The 16,866-nt window shown below is 42.5% G+C and overlaps 1 protein-coding gene across 4 annotated transcripts in view; it reads left to right on the forward strand.

Moving 5' to 3' along the window:
• LOC139417961 (P2X purinoceptor 1-like) overlaps nt 1–15,372 on the forward strand; it is an 80,687-nt gene extending 65,315 nt beyond the window's left edge. Inside the window, exons 8-14 of one of the 4 annotated variants that reach the window (XM_071166986.1) lie at nt 8,647–8,792; nt 9,490–9,580; nt 9,703–9,768; nt 10,364–10,459; nt 13,229–13,270; nt 13,565–13,643; nt 14,031–14,168. In XM_071166986.1, the coding sequence (XP_071023087.1) occupies nt 8,647–8,792; nt 9,490–9,580; nt 9,703–9,768; nt 10,364–10,459; nt 13,229–13,270; nt 13,565–13,615 (492 nt within the window). In that variant the 3' untranslated portion in view covers nt 13,616–13,643; nt 14,031–14,168. Of the gene's footprint in view, nt 1–8,646; nt 8,793–9,489; nt 9,581–9,702; nt 9,769–10,363; nt 10,460–13,228; nt 13,271–13,561; nt 13,644–14,030 lie in introns of all 4 variants that reach the window. The other 3 variants (XM_071166987.1, XM_071166989.1, XM_071166988.1) reach the window with 3 other exon arrangements.
• Nucleotides 15,373–16,866: the final 1,494 nt, after the last annotated feature.

A 16,866-nucleotide genomic window follows, 5' to 3' on the forward strand; every position in this document is an offset into this window, starting at 1 on the left:
ATTGGTAATGAGGTATGATGGTGGTGTTATTGGTAACGAGGTATGATGATGGTGTTATTGGTAACGAGGTATGATGATGGTGGTGTTATTGGTAACAAGGTATGATGATGGTGTTATTGGTAACAAGGTATGATGATGATGGTGTTATTGGTGACGAGGTATGATGTTGGTGTTATTGGTAACGAGGTATGATGGTGGTGTTATTGGTAACAAGGTATGATGTTAGTGTTATTGGTAACGAGGTATGATGGTGGTGTTTTTGGTAAGGAGGTATGATGATGGTGTTATTGGTAACGAGGTATGATGTTGGTGTTATTGGTAATGAGGTATGATGATGGTGTTATTGTTAACGAGGTATGATGGTGGTGTTATTGGTAACAAGGTATGATGGTGGTGTTATTGTTAACGAGGTATGATGGTGGTGTTATTGTTAACGAGGTATGATGGTGGTGTTATTGGTAATGAGGTATGATGTTGGTGTTATTGGTAATGAGGTATGATGGTGGTGTAATTGGTAATGAGGTATGATGGTGGTGTTATTGGTAACGAGGTATGATGATGGTGGTGTTACTGGTAACAAGGTATGATGATGATGGTGTTATTGGTAATGAGGTATGATGATGGTGTTATTGGTAACAAGGTATGATGTTGGTGTTATTGGTAACAGGGTATGATGGTGGTGTTATTGGTAACAAGGTATGATGTTAGTGTTTTTGGTAACGAGGTATGATGTTGGTGTTATTGGTAATGAGGTTTGATGGTGTTGGTTTTGGTAACGAGGTATGATGATGGTGTTATTGGTAACGAGGTATGATGTTGGTGTTATTGGTAACAGTGTATGATGGTGGTGTTATTGGTAATGAGGTATGATGATGGTGGTGTTATTGGATAACGAGGTATGATGGTGGTGAGGTATGATGATGATGGTGTTATTGGTAACAAGGTATGATGATGATGGTGTTATTGGTAACGAGGTATGATGATGATGTTATTGGTAATGAGCTATGATGATGGTGGTGTTATTGGTAACAAGGTATGATGTTGGTGTTATTGGTAACGAGGTATGATGATGGTGGTGTTATTGGTAACAGGGTATGATGGTGGTGTTATTGGTAATGAGGTATGATGATGGTGGTGTTATTGGATAACGAGGTATGATGGTGATACTATGGTGTTGGTTATTGGTAACGAGGTATGATGATGATGGTGTTATTGGTAATGAGGTATGATGACGGTGTTATTGGTAACGAGGTATGGTGTTGGTTATTGGTAACGAGGTATGATGATGATGGTGTTATTGATAACGAGGTATGATGATGATGGTGTTATTGGTAACGAGGTATATTGAGGGTGTTATTTGGTAACGAGGTATGCTCTGTCAAAGGCCATTTCTGAGTGAAAGCTTAGTAGAACACTCAAATTGCAACTGATTTATTTAAAAAGTGTTTGAAGACACTGGTGTTATTGATGCCTCCGTTGATTGCTTATGTTGTTTATGGTATCGTGCTGTTTGGGGTTAGTGGTGCCCTCATTGACTGGATGTATTGATAGTATCGTGCTGTTTGGGGTTAGCGGTACACTCATTGACTGGATGTATTGTTGTTGATGGTATCGTGCTGTTTGGGGTTAGTGGTGCCCTCATTGACTGGATGTATTGATAGTATCATGCTGTTTGGGGTTAGTGGTGCCCTCATTGACTGGATGTATTGATAGTATCGTGCTGTTTGGGGTTAGTGGTGCCCTCATTGACTGGATGTATTGTTGTTGATGGTATCGTGCTGTTTGGGGTTAGTGGTGCCCTCATTGACTGGATGTATTGATAGTATCATGCTGTTTGGGGTTAGTGGTGCCCTCATTGACTGGATGTATTGTTGTTGATGGTATCGTGCTGTTTGGGGTTAGTGGTACCCTCATTGACTGGATGTATTGATAGTATCGTGCTGTTTGGGGTTAGTGGTGCCCTCATTGACTGGATGTATTGATAGTATCGTGCTGTTTGGGGTTAGTGGTGCCCTCATTGACTGGATGTATTGTTGTTGATGGTATGGTGCTGTTTGGGGTTAGTGGTACCCTCATTGACTGGATGTATTGATAGTATCGTGCTGTTTGGGGTTAGTGGTGCCCTCATTGACTGGATGTATTGATAGTATCGTGCTGTTTGGGGTTAGTGGTGCCCTCATTGACTGGATGTATTGATAGTATCGTGCTGTTTGGGGTTAGTGGTACCCTCATTGACTGGATGTATTGTTGTTGATAGTATTGTGCTGTTTGGGGTTAGTGGTGCCCTCATTGACTGGATGTATTGATAGTATCGTGCTGTTTGGGGTTAGCGGTACACTCATTGACTGGATGTATTGTTGTTGATGGTATCGTGCTGTTTGGGGTTAGTGGTGCCCTCATTGACTGGATGTATTGATAGTATCGTGCTGTTTGGGGTTAGTGGTGCCCTCATTGACTGGATGTATTGATAGTATCGTGCTGTTTGGGGTTAGTGGTGCCCTCATTGACTGGATGTATTGTTGTTGATGGTATCGTGCTGTTTGGGGTTAGTGGTGCCCTCATTGACTGGATGTATTGATAGTATCATGCTGTTTGGGGTTAGTGGTGCCCTCATTGACTGGATGTATTGTTGTTGATGGTATCGTGCTGTTTGGGGTTAGTGGTACCCTCATTGACTGGATGTATTGATAGTATCGTGCTGTTTGGGGTTAGTGGTGCCCTCATTGACTGGATGTATTGATAGTATCGTGCTGTTTGGGGTTAGTGGTGCCCTCATTGACTGGATGTATTGTTGTTGATGGTATGGTGCTGTTTGGGGTTAGTGGTACCCTCATTGACTGGATGTATTGATAGTATCGTGCTGTTTGGGGTTAGTGGTGCCCTCATTGACTGGATGTATTGATAGTATCGTGCTGTTTGGGGTTAGTGGTACCCTCATTGACTGGATGTATTGTTGTTGATAGTATTGTGCTGTTTGGGGTTAGTGGTGCCCTCATTGACTGGATGTATTGATAGTATCATGCTGTTTGGGGTTAGTGGTGCCCTCATTGACTGGATGTATTGTTGTTGATGGTATGGTGCTGTTTGGGGTTAGTGGTACCCTCATTGACTGGATGTATTGATAGTATCGTGCTGTTTGGGGTTAGTGGTGCCCTCATTGACTGGATGTATTGATAGTATCGTGCTGTTTGGGGTTAGTGGTACCCTCATTGACTGGATGTATTGTTGTTGATAGTATTGTGCTGTTTGGGGTTAGTGGTGCCCTCATTGACTGGATGTATTGATAGTATCATGCTGTTTGGGGTTAGTGGTACCCTCATTGACTGGATGTATTGTTGTTGATAGTATTGTGCTGTTTGGGGTTAGTGGTGCCCTCATTGACTGGATGTATTGTTGTTGATGGTATCGTGCTGTTTGGGGTTAGTGGTGCCCTCATTGACTGGATGTATTGTTGTTGATGGTATCGTGCTGTTTGGGGTTAGTGGTGCCCTCATTGACTGGATGTATTGTTGTTGATGGTATCGTGCTGTTTGGGGTTAGTGGTACCCTCATTGACTGGATGTATTGATAGTATCGAGCTGTTTGGGGTTAGTGGTGCCCTCATTGACTGGATGTATTGATAGTATCGTGCTGTTTGGGGTTAGTGGTGCCCTCATTGACTGGATGTATTGTTGTTGATGGTATGGTGCTGTTTGGGGTTAGTGGTACCCTCATTGACTGGATGTATTGATAGTATCGTGCTGTTTGGGGTTAGTGGTGCCCTCATTGACTGGATGTATTGTTGTTGATAGTATTGTGCTGTTTGGGGTTAGTGGTGCCCTCATTGACTGGATGTATTGATAGTATCGTGCTGTTTGGGGTTAGCGGTACACTCGTTAAATGGATGTATTGTTGTTGATAGTATCGTGCTGTTTGGGGTTAGTGGTGCCCTCATTGACTGGATGTATTGATAGTATGGTGCTGTTTGGGGTTAGTGGTACCCTCATTGACTGGATGTATTGTTGTTGATGGTATCGTGCTGTTTGGGGTTAGTGGTGCACTCATTGACTGGATGTATTGATAGTATCGTGCTGTTTGGGGATAGTGGTGCCCTCATTGACTGGATGTATTGATAGTATCGTGCTGTTTGGGGTTAGTGGTACCCTCATTGACTGGATGTATTGATAGTATCGTGCTGTTTGGGGTTAGTGGTGCCCTCATTGACTGGATGTATTGTTGTTGATGGTATGGTGCTGTTTGGGGTTAGTGGTGTCCTCATTGACTGGATGTATTGTTGTTGATGGTATGGTGCTGTTTGGGGTTAGTGGTGCCCTCATTGACTGGATGTATTGTTGTTAATGGTATGGTGCTGTTTGGGGTTAGTGGTACCCTCATTGACTGGATGTATTGTTGTTGATGGTATGGTGCTGTTTGGGGTTAGTGGTGCCCTCATTGACTGGATGTATTGATAGTATCGTGCTGTTTGGGGTTAGTGTTGCCCTCATTGACTGGATGTATTGATAGTATCGTGCTGTTTGGGGTTAGTGGTACCCTCATTGACTGGATGTATTGTTGTTGATGGTATGGTGCTGTTTGGGGTTAGTGGTACCCTCATTGACTGGATGTATTGATAGTATCGTGCTATTTGGGGTTTGTGGTACCCTCATTGACTGGATGTATTGTTGTTGATGGTATCGTGCTGTTTGGGGTTAGTGGTGCCCTCATTGACTGGATGTATTGTTGTTGATGGTATCGTGCTGTTTGGGGTTAGTGGTGCCCTCATTGACTGTATGTATTGTTGTTGATGGTATCGTGCTGTTTGGGGTTAGTGGTACCCTCATTGACTGGATGTATTGATAGTATCGTGCTGTTTGGGGTTAGTGGTGCCCTCATTGACTGGATGTATTGATAGTATTGTGCTGTTTGGGGTTAGTGGTGCCCTCATTGACTGGATGTATTGTTGTTGATGGTATGGTGCTGTTTGGGGTTAGTGGTACCCTCATTGACTGGATGTATTGATAGTATCGTGCTGTTTGGGGTTAGTGGTGCCCTCATTGACTGGATGTATTGATAGTATCGTGCTGTTTGGGGTTAGTGGTGCCCTCATTGACTGGATGTATTGATAGTATCGTGCTGTTTGGGGTTAGTGGTACCCTCATTGACTGGATGTATTGTTGTTGATAGTATTGTGCTGTTTGGGGTTAGTGGTGCCCTCATTGACTGGATGTATTGATAGTATCATGCTGTTTGGGGTTAGTGGTACCCTCATTGACTGGATGTATTGTTGTTGATAGTATTGTGCTGTTTGGGGTTAGTGGTGCCCTCATTGACTGGATGTATTGTTGTTGATGGTATCGTGCTGTTTGGGGTTAGTGGTGCCCTCATTGACTGGATGTATTGTTGTTGATGGTATCGTGCTGTTTGGGGTTAGTGGTGCCCTCATTGACTGGATGTATTGTTGTTGATGGTATCGTGCTGTTTGGGGTTAGTGGTACCCTCATTGACTGGATGTATTGATAGTATCGTGCTGTTTGGGGTTAGTGGTGCCCTCATTGACTGGATGTATTGATAGTATCGTGCTGTTTGGGGTTAGTGGTGCCCTCATTGACTGGATGTATTGTTGTTGATGGTATGGTGCTGTTTGGGGTTAGTGGTGCCCTCATTGACTGGATGTATTGATAGTATCGTGCTGTTTGGGGTTAGCGGTACACTCGTTGACTGGATGTATTGTTGTTGATAGTATCGTGCTGTTTGGGGTTAGTGGTGCCCTCATTGACTGGATATATTGATAGTATGGTGCTGTTTGGGGTTAGTGGTACCCTCATTGACTGGATGTATTGTTGTTGATGGTATCGTGCTGTTTGGAGTTAGTGGTGCCCTCATTGACTGGATGTACTGATAGTATCGTGCTGTTTGGGGTTAGTGGTACCCTCATTGACTGGATGTACTGATAGTATCGTGCTGTTTGGGGTTAGTGGTACCCTCATTGACTGGATGTATTGTTGTTGATAGTATCGTGCTGTTTGGGGTTTGTGGTGCCCTCATTGACTGAATGTATTGTTGTTGATAGTATCGTGCTGTTTGGGGTTAGTGGTACCCTCATTGACTGGATGTATTGTTGTTGATGGTATGGTGCTGTTTGGGGTTAGTGGTGCCCTCATTGACTTGATGTATTGATAGTATCGTGCTGTTTGGGGTTAGTGGTGCCCTCATTGACTGGATGTATTGATAGTATCGTGCTGTTTGGGGTTAGTGGTGCCCTCATTGACTGGATGTATTGTTGTTGATGGTATGGTGCTGTTTGGGGTTAGTGGTGCCCTCATTGACTGGATGTATTGATAGTATCGTGCTGTTTGGGGTTAGCGGTACACTCGTTGACTGGATGTATTGTTGTTGATAGTATCGTGCTGTTTGGGGTTAGTGGTGCCCTCATTGACTGGATATATTGATAGTATCGTGCTGTTTGGGGTTTTTGGTACCCTCATTGACTGGATGTATTGTTGTTGATAGTATTGTGCTGTTTGGGGTTAGTGGTGCCCTCATTGACTGGATGTATTGTTGTTGATGGTATCGTGCTGTTTGGGGTTAGTGGTGCCCTCATTGACTGGATGTATTGTTGTTGATGGTATCGTGCTGTTTGGGGTTAGTGGTGCCCTCATTGACTGGATGTATTGTTGTTGATGGTATCGTGCTGTTTGGGGTTAGTGGTACCCTCATTGACTGGATGTATTGATAGTATCGTGCTGTTTGGGGTTAGTGGTGCCCTCATTGACTGGATGTATTGATAGTATCGTGCTGTTTGGGGTTAGTGGTACCCTCATTGACTGGATGTATTGATAGTATAGTGCTGTTTGGGGTTAGTGGTGCCCTCATTGACTGGATGTATTGTTGTTGATGGTATGGTGCTGTTTGGGGTTAGTGGTGCCCTCATTGACTGGATGTATTGATAGTATCGTGCTGTTTGGGGTTAGCGGTACACTCGTTGACTGGATGTATTGTTGTTGATAGTATCGTGCTGTTTGGGGTTAGTGGTGCCCTCATTGACTGGATATATTGATAGTATGGTGCTGTTTGGGGTTAGTGGTACCCTCATTGACTGGATGTATTGTTGTTGATGGTATCGTGCTGTTTGGAGTTAGTGGTGCCCTCATTGACTGGATGTACTGATAGTATCGTGCTGTTTGGGGTTAGTGGTACACTCGTTGACTGGATGTATTGTTGTTGATAGTATCGTGCTGTTTGGGGTTAGTGGTGCCCTCATTGACTGGATATATTGATAGTATCGTGCTGTTTGGGGTTTTTGGTACCCTCATTGACTGGATGTATTGTTGTTGATAGTATTGTGCTGTTTGGGGTTAGTGGTGCCCTCATTGACTGGATGTATTGTTGTTGATGGTATCGTGCTGTTTGGGGTTAGTGGTGCCCTCATTGACTGGATGTATTGTTGTTGATGGTATCGTGCTGTTTGGGGTTAGTGGTGCCCTCATTGACTGGATGTATTGTTGTTGATGGTATCGTGCTGTTTGGGGTTAGTGGTACCCTCATTGACTGGATGTATTGATAGTATCGTGCTGTTTGGGGTTAGTGGTGCCCTCATTGACTGGATGTATTGATAGTATCGTGCTGTTTGGGGTTAGTGGTGCCCTCATTGACTGGATGTATTGATAGTATCGTGCTGTTTGGGGTTAGTGGTGCCCTCATTGACTGGATGTATTGTTGTTGATGGTATGGTGCTGTTTGGGGTTAGTGGTGCCCTCATTGACTGGATGTATTGATAGTATCGTGCTGTTTGGGGTTAGCGGTACACTCGTTGACTGGATGTATTGTTGTTGATAGTATCGTGCTGTTTGGGGTTAGTGGTGCCCTCATTGACTGGATATATTGATAGTATGGTGCTGTTTGGGGTTAGTGGTACCCTCATTGACTGGATGTATTGTTGTTGATGGTATCGTGCTGTTTGGAGTTAGTGGTGCCCTCATTGACTGGATGTACTGATAGTATCGTGCTGTTTGGGGTTAGTGGTACCCTCATTGACTGGATGTACTGATAGTATCGTGCTGTTTGGGGTTAGTGGTACCCTCATTGACTGGATGTATTGTTGTTGATAGTATCGTGCTGTTTGGGGTTTGTGGTGCCCTCATTGACTGAATGTATTGTTGTTGATAGTATCGTGCTGTTTGGGGTTAGTGGTACCCTCATTGACTGGATGTATTGTTGTTGATGGTATGGTGCTGTTTGGGGTTAGTGGTGCCCTCATTGACTTGATGTATTGATAGTATCGTGCTGTTTGGTGTTAGTGGTACCCTCATCTACTGGATGTATTGTTGTTGATGTTATGGTGCTGTTTGGGGTTAGTGGTGCCCTCATTGACTGGATGTATTGTTGTTGATGGTATGGTGCTGTTTGGGGTTAGTGGTGCCCTCATTGACTGGATGTATTGTTGTTGATGGTATGGTGCTGTTTGGGGTTAGTGGTACCCTCATTAACTGGATGTATTGATAGTATCGTGCTGTTTGGGGTTAGTGGTGCCCTCATTGACTGGATGTATTGATAGTATCGTGCTGTTTGGGGTTAGTGGTGCCCTCATTGACTGGATGTATTGATAGTATCGTGCTGTTTGGGGTTAGTGGTACCATCGTTGACTAGATGTATTGATTGATCTGACAGGGTGGGGCGATTGGTATCATCATTGACTGGACCTGTAACCTGGACCATGACCAGTCAGACTGTAAACCGATCTACTCCTTCCACGGTCTCTATGGAAACCCCGACGAGGCAGACACGGCCAGAGCATCTGTGGGATACAACTTCAGGTAAATAAAGCATCATGGTCTTGTGGTTTGTGCTGCAGAACCTGGCACAAATGTGTACCAGAGTCAGCATGGGTTTTGAAGTCCAATTTACTGCCCTTATGACTCGCAATCTCTTCTACATTTCCTGTCCTATCTCAATAAATCATTAACAAAGTATTTATTGATCATTCTTGTAAGGGCCACTTTCTTAAATTGAAAAGCCTTTTCTGAGTTAAGATTCCAAATAAATGAAAGAAAAACACAGAGAAAGGTGTCGTGTTAGCCATGGGGGTCGTGTTAGCCATGGGGGTCGTGTTAGCCATTGGGGTCGTGTTAGCCATGGGGGTCCTGTTAGCCATGGGGGTCGTGTTAGCCATGGGGGTCGTGTTAGCCATGGGGGTCGTGTTAGCCATGGGGGTCCTGTTAGCCATGGTGGTCGTGTTAGCCATGGGGGTCGTGTTAGCCATGGGGGTCGTGTTAGCCATGGGGGTCGTGTTAGCCATTGGGGTCATGTTAGCCATGGGGGTCGTGCTAACCATTGGGGGTCGTGCTAACCATTGGGGGTCGTGCTAACCATGCGACTAAGGAAGTTACACTATTCATTATACAGCTTACTCTTCTTAGTTGCATGGCTAGGGTCATGTGAAAAGCAGAAGAGAGATACAGATCTGAACACTAGCCTAGAGGCTGAAAAGTGTGTCTAAATGTTGTCCTTTAGGTATGCAAAGCATTATATGGAGGACACACTGGAGAAAAGAACGCTTCTGAAAGTGTTTGGGATTCGATTTGACATCATTGTTCGTTCAGTGGTAAGTTCATGAAGTTCATGATTGCGATCCTTGTAAAATTCCAGACAGTATTTTTGAATTCCTCCCTTACAACTGTAGATTTAAAAAGCTTAAAGATTGTTGATGTTATTGTTATTTTCCAGGCCAGAAAATTTGATATCATACCAACACTAACAGCTATAGGATCTGGTGTTGGAATCTTTGGAGTGGTGAGTCTTTCAATACTACACTTCCTGTCTAATACTACACATCCTTCTAATACTACACATCCTGTCAAATACTACACATTCCATTAAATACTACACATCCCATCTAATACTACACATCCCATCTAATACTACCCATCCTGTCTAATACTACACATCCTGTCTAATACTACACACCCTGTCTAATACTACACATCCTATCTAATACTACACATCCTATCTAATACTACACATCCTATCTAATACTACACATCCTATCTAATACTACACATCCCATCTAATACTACACATCCCATCTAATACTACACATCCTGTCTAATACTACACATCCTGTCTAATACTACACATCCTGTCTAATACTACACATCCTATCTAATACTACACATCCTATCTGATAATATATATCCTATCTGATACTGCAAAACTTACAGAATCTCCAGTAGTCTACTGTAGATCTCTTAAACAGCTTGTATAGAAATAGACTAAACAAATATGTTTATCTATTAAACAATGTAATGGAGGTAGTTGTGATCACAAAATTACATGTATATAATATTTCTGTGGCTCAAATTGTGCTCTACTTGTGCTGTTTCCAAAGGCGACTGTAGTATGTGATCTGATTCTCCTGTATCTACTACCCAAGAGGGAATTCTACAACAACATGAAATTCAAGGTCACTGAAACGATGGAGAAGGTGAGTTTACATCAAACTGTTGCGTAACATCCAGTTTAAACACCAGGTGGCAGCAAAGAGGCATTCAAATAATATATATTTTTTTGTTGTGCAGAAAACTGGGCAGACAGATCCTCCACAGTACACATGATAATTTACCCAACAGTTCATGTGTTGTCTCTCTAAGAAATACATGATAATAGTAATTTGCTCCTCCTTTGGGGAAGGCTACTGTATCCCACTTCATTTGTAATACGCATCAGTGTTAATACGCGTTACTGCATCCTGTATCAAAAGGTTGACTGGTCCTCATTTAAGCCCCGTAGATTTGTATTTATTTTATATTAACCTTTATTTAACGAGGCAAGTCAGTTAAGAACAAATTCTTATTTACAATGAATACCGAAAGGCCTCCTGTGGGGCTGGGGGCTGGGATTAAAAATATCATAGAAATATAGGACAAAATACACACCACGACAAGAGAGACAACACAACACTACATAAAGAGAGACACCACAACACTACATAAAGAGAGACAACACAACACTACATAAAGAGAGACCTAAGACAACAACACAGCATGGCAGCAACACATGACAACACAGCATGGTAGCAACACAACATGACAACAACATGGTAGCAGAACAATATGGCAGCAACATAATAACATAACAGCAACATGACAACAACAACATGGTAGCACCACAACATGGCAGCAACATAATAACACAGTAGCAACACACTATGGCAGCAGCACAAAACATGGTACAAACATTATTGGGCACAGTCAACAGCACAAAGGGCAAGAAGGTAGAGACAACAATACATCACACAAAGCAGCCACAACTGTCAGTAAGAGTGTCCATGATTGAGTCTTTGAATGAAGAGATTGAGATAAAACTGTCCAGTTTGAGTGTTTGTTGCAGCTCGTTCCAGTCTCTAGCTGCAGCGAACTGAAAAGAGGAGCGACCCAGGGATGTGTGTACTTTGGGGTCCTTTAACAGAATGTGACCGGCATCACATCACTATTCCCTTTTCGTTTACAAAGCTCTACTACACAAGCCTCCGACTTACCTAACTTCACTGTTGAAGTATAAAAACACGAGATACCAAACCCCTTCACAGGATTGGTTAATGCTTGAGGTTTCTTAGGTCTCCACCCGAATGAGATAAATCTGCCTTAGTTTTTAATGGCCCTCAAGATTTTTAAATAGCCTGCAGAACTCCCTGTGTCTTGATTCCCTGGTCCCACTAGAGCAGTTTGGGAGTCCAATGTTGAATTTGTTAAATGAGAATTGCATTTGTTTTGGTCAAATGTAAAAATGCATTGTGGGGTTTTTTATTATTATTGTAACCTGTAGTTTATATCCATTTTTTTAATTGGAAGGTTCGTGTTGAATTTGTTGTCCTCAGGACACCATTGACAATGAGACCCTGGTCTCAGTAGACTCCCCTGATAATATAAAACAACGATTTCATGGTCGCTAATAGATGATCTATACATGCTCAAACTACTCTCAAACTATGGGGGATTCTCAATCGGATTGGCTCGATTCCTCCTTTTGAAAAAGGTCAAAGGAAATCGAGGAGAGGAGGCGAGGAGAGGAAACCATGGATACAAATGCACTTGTATGAAATGACACTCCCCCACTAGCGCGTCATTAGGCAAATGACGTTTACAGAGGACGAATTCCGAAATACATGTGGGTCGTAGTTGAATTGTGGTGGCATTTGCATCTTTTGCGTTTGCATGCAAGACAGTTTTATGCATTGTTTAAAGTAAATTTGCTTGTCCCAGCAGTGACACCAGTAGGGTTGTGGTGACATGTTTTTCGAATTTAGACATATCTATTATTTAGATATCTATTATTTTGAATGCTAGAAAGGGGGGCGAATTTGAAAACTCTTCCGCGGTAGGATACACCAATTGAGGAGAGAAGAAGACTCCGTTCGCCTATTAACATATTGACACTCTCCGACATAAGCATTTCACTGTGCCGTTTACACACTTGCTGTATGATGTTATTGGTCACATACACACGGTTAGCAGATGTTATTGGTCACATACACAGGGTTAGCAGATGTTATTGGTCACATACACATGGTTAGCAGATGTTATTGGCCACATACACACGGTTAGCAGATGTTATTGGTCACATACACAGGGTTAGCAGATGTTATTGGCCACATACACATGGTTAGCAGATGTTATTGGTCACATACACATGGTTAGCAGATGTTATTGGTCATACACATGGTTAGCAGATGTTATTGCGGGTGTAGCGAAATGCTTGTGTTCCTAGCTCCAACAGTGCAGTAGTATCTAACTAAATGCTTGTGTTCCTAGCTCCAACAGTGCAGTAGTATCTAACTAAATGCTTGTGTTCCTAGCTCCAACAGTGCAGTAGTATCTAACTAAATGCTTGTGTTCCTAGCTCCAACAGTGCAGTAGTATCTAACTAAATGCTTGTGTTCCTAGCTCCAACAGTGCAGTAGTATCTAACTAAATGCTTGTGTTCCTAGCTCCAACAGTGCAGTAGTATCTAACTAAATGCTTGTGTTCCTAGCTCCAACAGTGCAGTAGTATCTAACTAAATGCTTGTGTTCCTAGCTCCAACAGTGCAGTAGTATCTAACCCTTCACAACAATACAATAGTAAAATACAACAGTTTGTAATATGATTTACCTTCATCTTTATTTCATACATACACTCAAACTGGTTTCAAACAAGTGAAACAGAAGGTGGTCAGATAGAAAATGGATCGATATAAGTCTGAGTCTGTCTTTCAGGAACCTTTAGATGAGTTCAAGTCTGAAAAAGAAGTATCCAAGGTAAGCACATAGTGTGCGTTTGTGTCATTCACCAGTTATCACCTTTATAAACTGTTACTGTTTGTGGTTAAAGTGGGTGAAAGGCCAACACGCACACGCACACACACACACGCACACACACGCACACACACACACACACACACACACACACACACACACACACACACACACACACACACACACACACACACACACACACACACACACACACACACACACACACACACACACACACACACACACATATATATTGTGGTGTAGCATGTCATTGATGTCTTCTTGGCCACACAGAAGCATTCAGAAGAGGTTCTAGTGCATCATGAGGCACCACTGTCAGAGACTTAGCCTCTACAGCAGCTGCCTGGATCTTAAGGTTTGTGTTGACTGGTGTGGCTCCCTTCCTGAACTACAGTCTGATCTGACATGATTGGATCAGTTGGACAGCTGTCAGACTGTGTTCAGCCAATAGAAGGGGGGGGATGAATGTATTCAAACACGACCCAGGAGAAACACATTGGTGAACCACATCAGCATGTTTAACTATTGGTGGGGAATCGATTAAGAGGAGTTCAATACATTTTTACATCTGACACAGTTTTTGCCTGGTGTGTGCACACTGTAATATACACCCCCCCCCCCCCCCCCCCCCCACCCACCCACCCACCCCCGTAGTCCTTTTGAACCACACAATGGGCGATATGGCGTGTTTTTTAAAGAGTCCCATTTGAACATGGGCCGGGTTTGTGTTCCTCTCCTACAGAGTGATTCTGCAGAGGGGTCCTGACTCCTGGGCTCCAGTCTGCAGTAACAGCTGGCTACGACTCCAACACACTGACTCCAGACTGCACTGAGACATCTTAAAGCATAAAAACAAGTCTGATGGTTTTCTGCCTTGTGTCCACTCTCCAGCTCAATGATTCAACTGCTATTTAATTGCCTTAAAATCCTGTCAACAGATCTCAAACAATGCCCTTCCGTCTCAATGATTCAACTGCTATTTATTGCCTCCAAATGTCAACAGACCTCAAACAATGCTCTCAGTTTAGGATATTTTTTTATTTTACCTTTATTTAACTAGGCAAGTCAGTTAAGAACAAATTCTTATTTACAATGACGGCCTAGGAACAGTGGGTTAACTGCCTTGTTCAGGGGCAGAACCACAGATTTGTACCTTGTCAGCTCAGGGATTCGATCTAGCAACCTTTTGGTTAGTGGCCCAACGCTCTAACCACTAGCCTACCTGCCCGAGATAGATAGTTACGGAACATTCTTTCAGACAGCCACCCTCCTTTGTTTGTCTAAAAGTAATAATCAGGGAGACAGTTTAATCATTGGAATGTGATACAAAACAGGGCATCGATGTGCTTTAGGAGCGCTGTTCTCTCAATGTGTCATAATTAGAACTATGTGTTAGTTTAGGGTTGGTTCATTAACTGAAAGAATCATGCGTTTTATAACACATTCGTTACCTTAAAGTACCCTGGTTTATTAACACATTTTATAATATCTGTTTATAACACATTCGTTACCTTAAAGCCGTGGTTCACTCAGAAACATTCTCTATTTTCTATGGGGACACATTTCTACACATTTTGTCATGGGGTGCAGGGAAAATGTTGCCATTTTAAAGGTCATTTTCTTGCAATTCTATACATTTTGCCATGTCTAATGTGTATTCCTGTAATATTTGAGTGACTCTAACATTACTACAAAATCTCTGGGCTAAAAAAACGTTAGCTGACGTGGGCTAGTAGATCTGGACAGTTTCTGACACGTTATAAATATCTCTCTAAGGTCTAGTAATGACTGACAGGACAAGAGGAACTGAGGATGTACTTCCCAATGTAGAAGCTGCACCTTGTGTATTCTACTAGTACAACTTTCAAGAGTAAGTTGAAAAAGCCGGTTTCCAACCTCTTCCATCAGCACAGCACACACCATGTTGTCTTCAAGAAGCAGAAGAATAGATGACTACTGGCGTGGGCGGGGTATTCCACCTTGAAATACTGTAATAATGACATATTTTTGATCTTTAAATCTTTCTCATCAATCAACAAGTTTGTGATTGATACGCAAATTCAATAAAACATTTGTTGAAGGTTGTACTCTTGCATATACTTTGACAGATTACTTACAAAAAAGACGTGATTAAATTATTCTGATATTTTTAATTATTTGATTATGTCTTGGTGTACAAAAAGCATGCAAAAAAAACAAAAAAACATCTTATTTATATATTGGTACATATTTACACGGTAACAGTGGCATTCAGTACAGGTTTGACATGCTTTTTCCCATTTATACCTGGTTCTAACATGTATCCTAATCTTGTCCTGTTTACACTTGTAAGATCTGATCCCAATCAGATCACAATGCATTATTTTCTACAACCTTCTAAAAATGTGGGCACAATCAGAATGTGGACAACATCAGGACGGACAACTGGCACGTTAGCACCGGGTATGAAAGAGGCTTCAGAAATATGCAGAACAGTACAGACATCGAATAAACCCATTGAATAAAATACAACACAGATACCAGGACAATCACATATGATAAATGGTACCTTCAACACAGAGACCAGGACAATCACATATGATAAATGGTACTTTCAACACAGAGACCAGGACAATCACATATGATAAATGGTACCTTCAACACAGAGACCAGGACAATCACATATGATAAATGGTACCTTCCACACAGAGACCAGGACAATCACATATGATAAATGGTACCTTCAACACAGAGACCAGGACAATTACATATGATAAATTGCAGCGATGCAAAAAACAACGACCCTGTTGTTGTCACTATGTACACTCACGCCCACAGCCCTCGATTAGATTCACTTCATCTCAAATCATGTTAACAGGTGTAGCGGGAGTGACAGACAGTAGTGTAGTGATGTGAACGTGTCATAATGACATGGGCATGGAGTGACAGACAGTAGTGTAGTGATGTGAACGTGTCATAATGACATGGGCATGGAGTGACAGACAGCAGTGTAGTGATGTGAACGTGTCATAATGACATGGGCATGTTAACAGGTGTAGCTGGAGTGACAGGCAGCAGTATAGAGTTCCGGCTAAAGACGAAACATGCAAAACGTTCATATTAATTAGCATATAGACCGTGTCAATATCACCAAGCTCAACTCCCAAGGCAATGTACCTAATAGACAGAAGGAAAGAGCACCTGAGTGCATTTAGAATCGGGACACAACACTAAAGAGGGAATGGCAAGAACATTGCACTTCTGACACACATACCTGTACATACACACAGTACATACATACAGTACATACATACCAGTACATACATACCAGTGCATACATACAGTACATACATACCTGTACATACACACAGTACATACATACCTGTACATACATACAGTACCTGTACATACATGTAACAGTATAATTTTAGACCATCCCCTCGCCCATACCCGGGCGTGAACCAGGGACCTTCTGCACACATCAACAACTGACTCCTACAAAGCGTCGTTACCCATCGCTCCACAAAAGCCGCGGCCCTTGCAGAGCAAGGGGAACTACTACTTCAAGGTCTCAGAGCAAGTGACGTCACTGATTGAAA

The sequence above is a fragment of the Oncorhynchus clarkii genome, chromosome 10 (genome assembly GCF_045791955.1).
Source record: "Oncorhynchus clarkii lewisi isolate Uvic-CL-2024 chromosome 10, UVic_Ocla_1.0, whole genome shotgun sequence".
Classification (NCBI taxonomy): domain Eukaryota; kingdom Metazoa; phylum Chordata; class Actinopteri; order Salmoniformes; family Salmonidae; genus Oncorhynchus; species Oncorhynchus clarkii.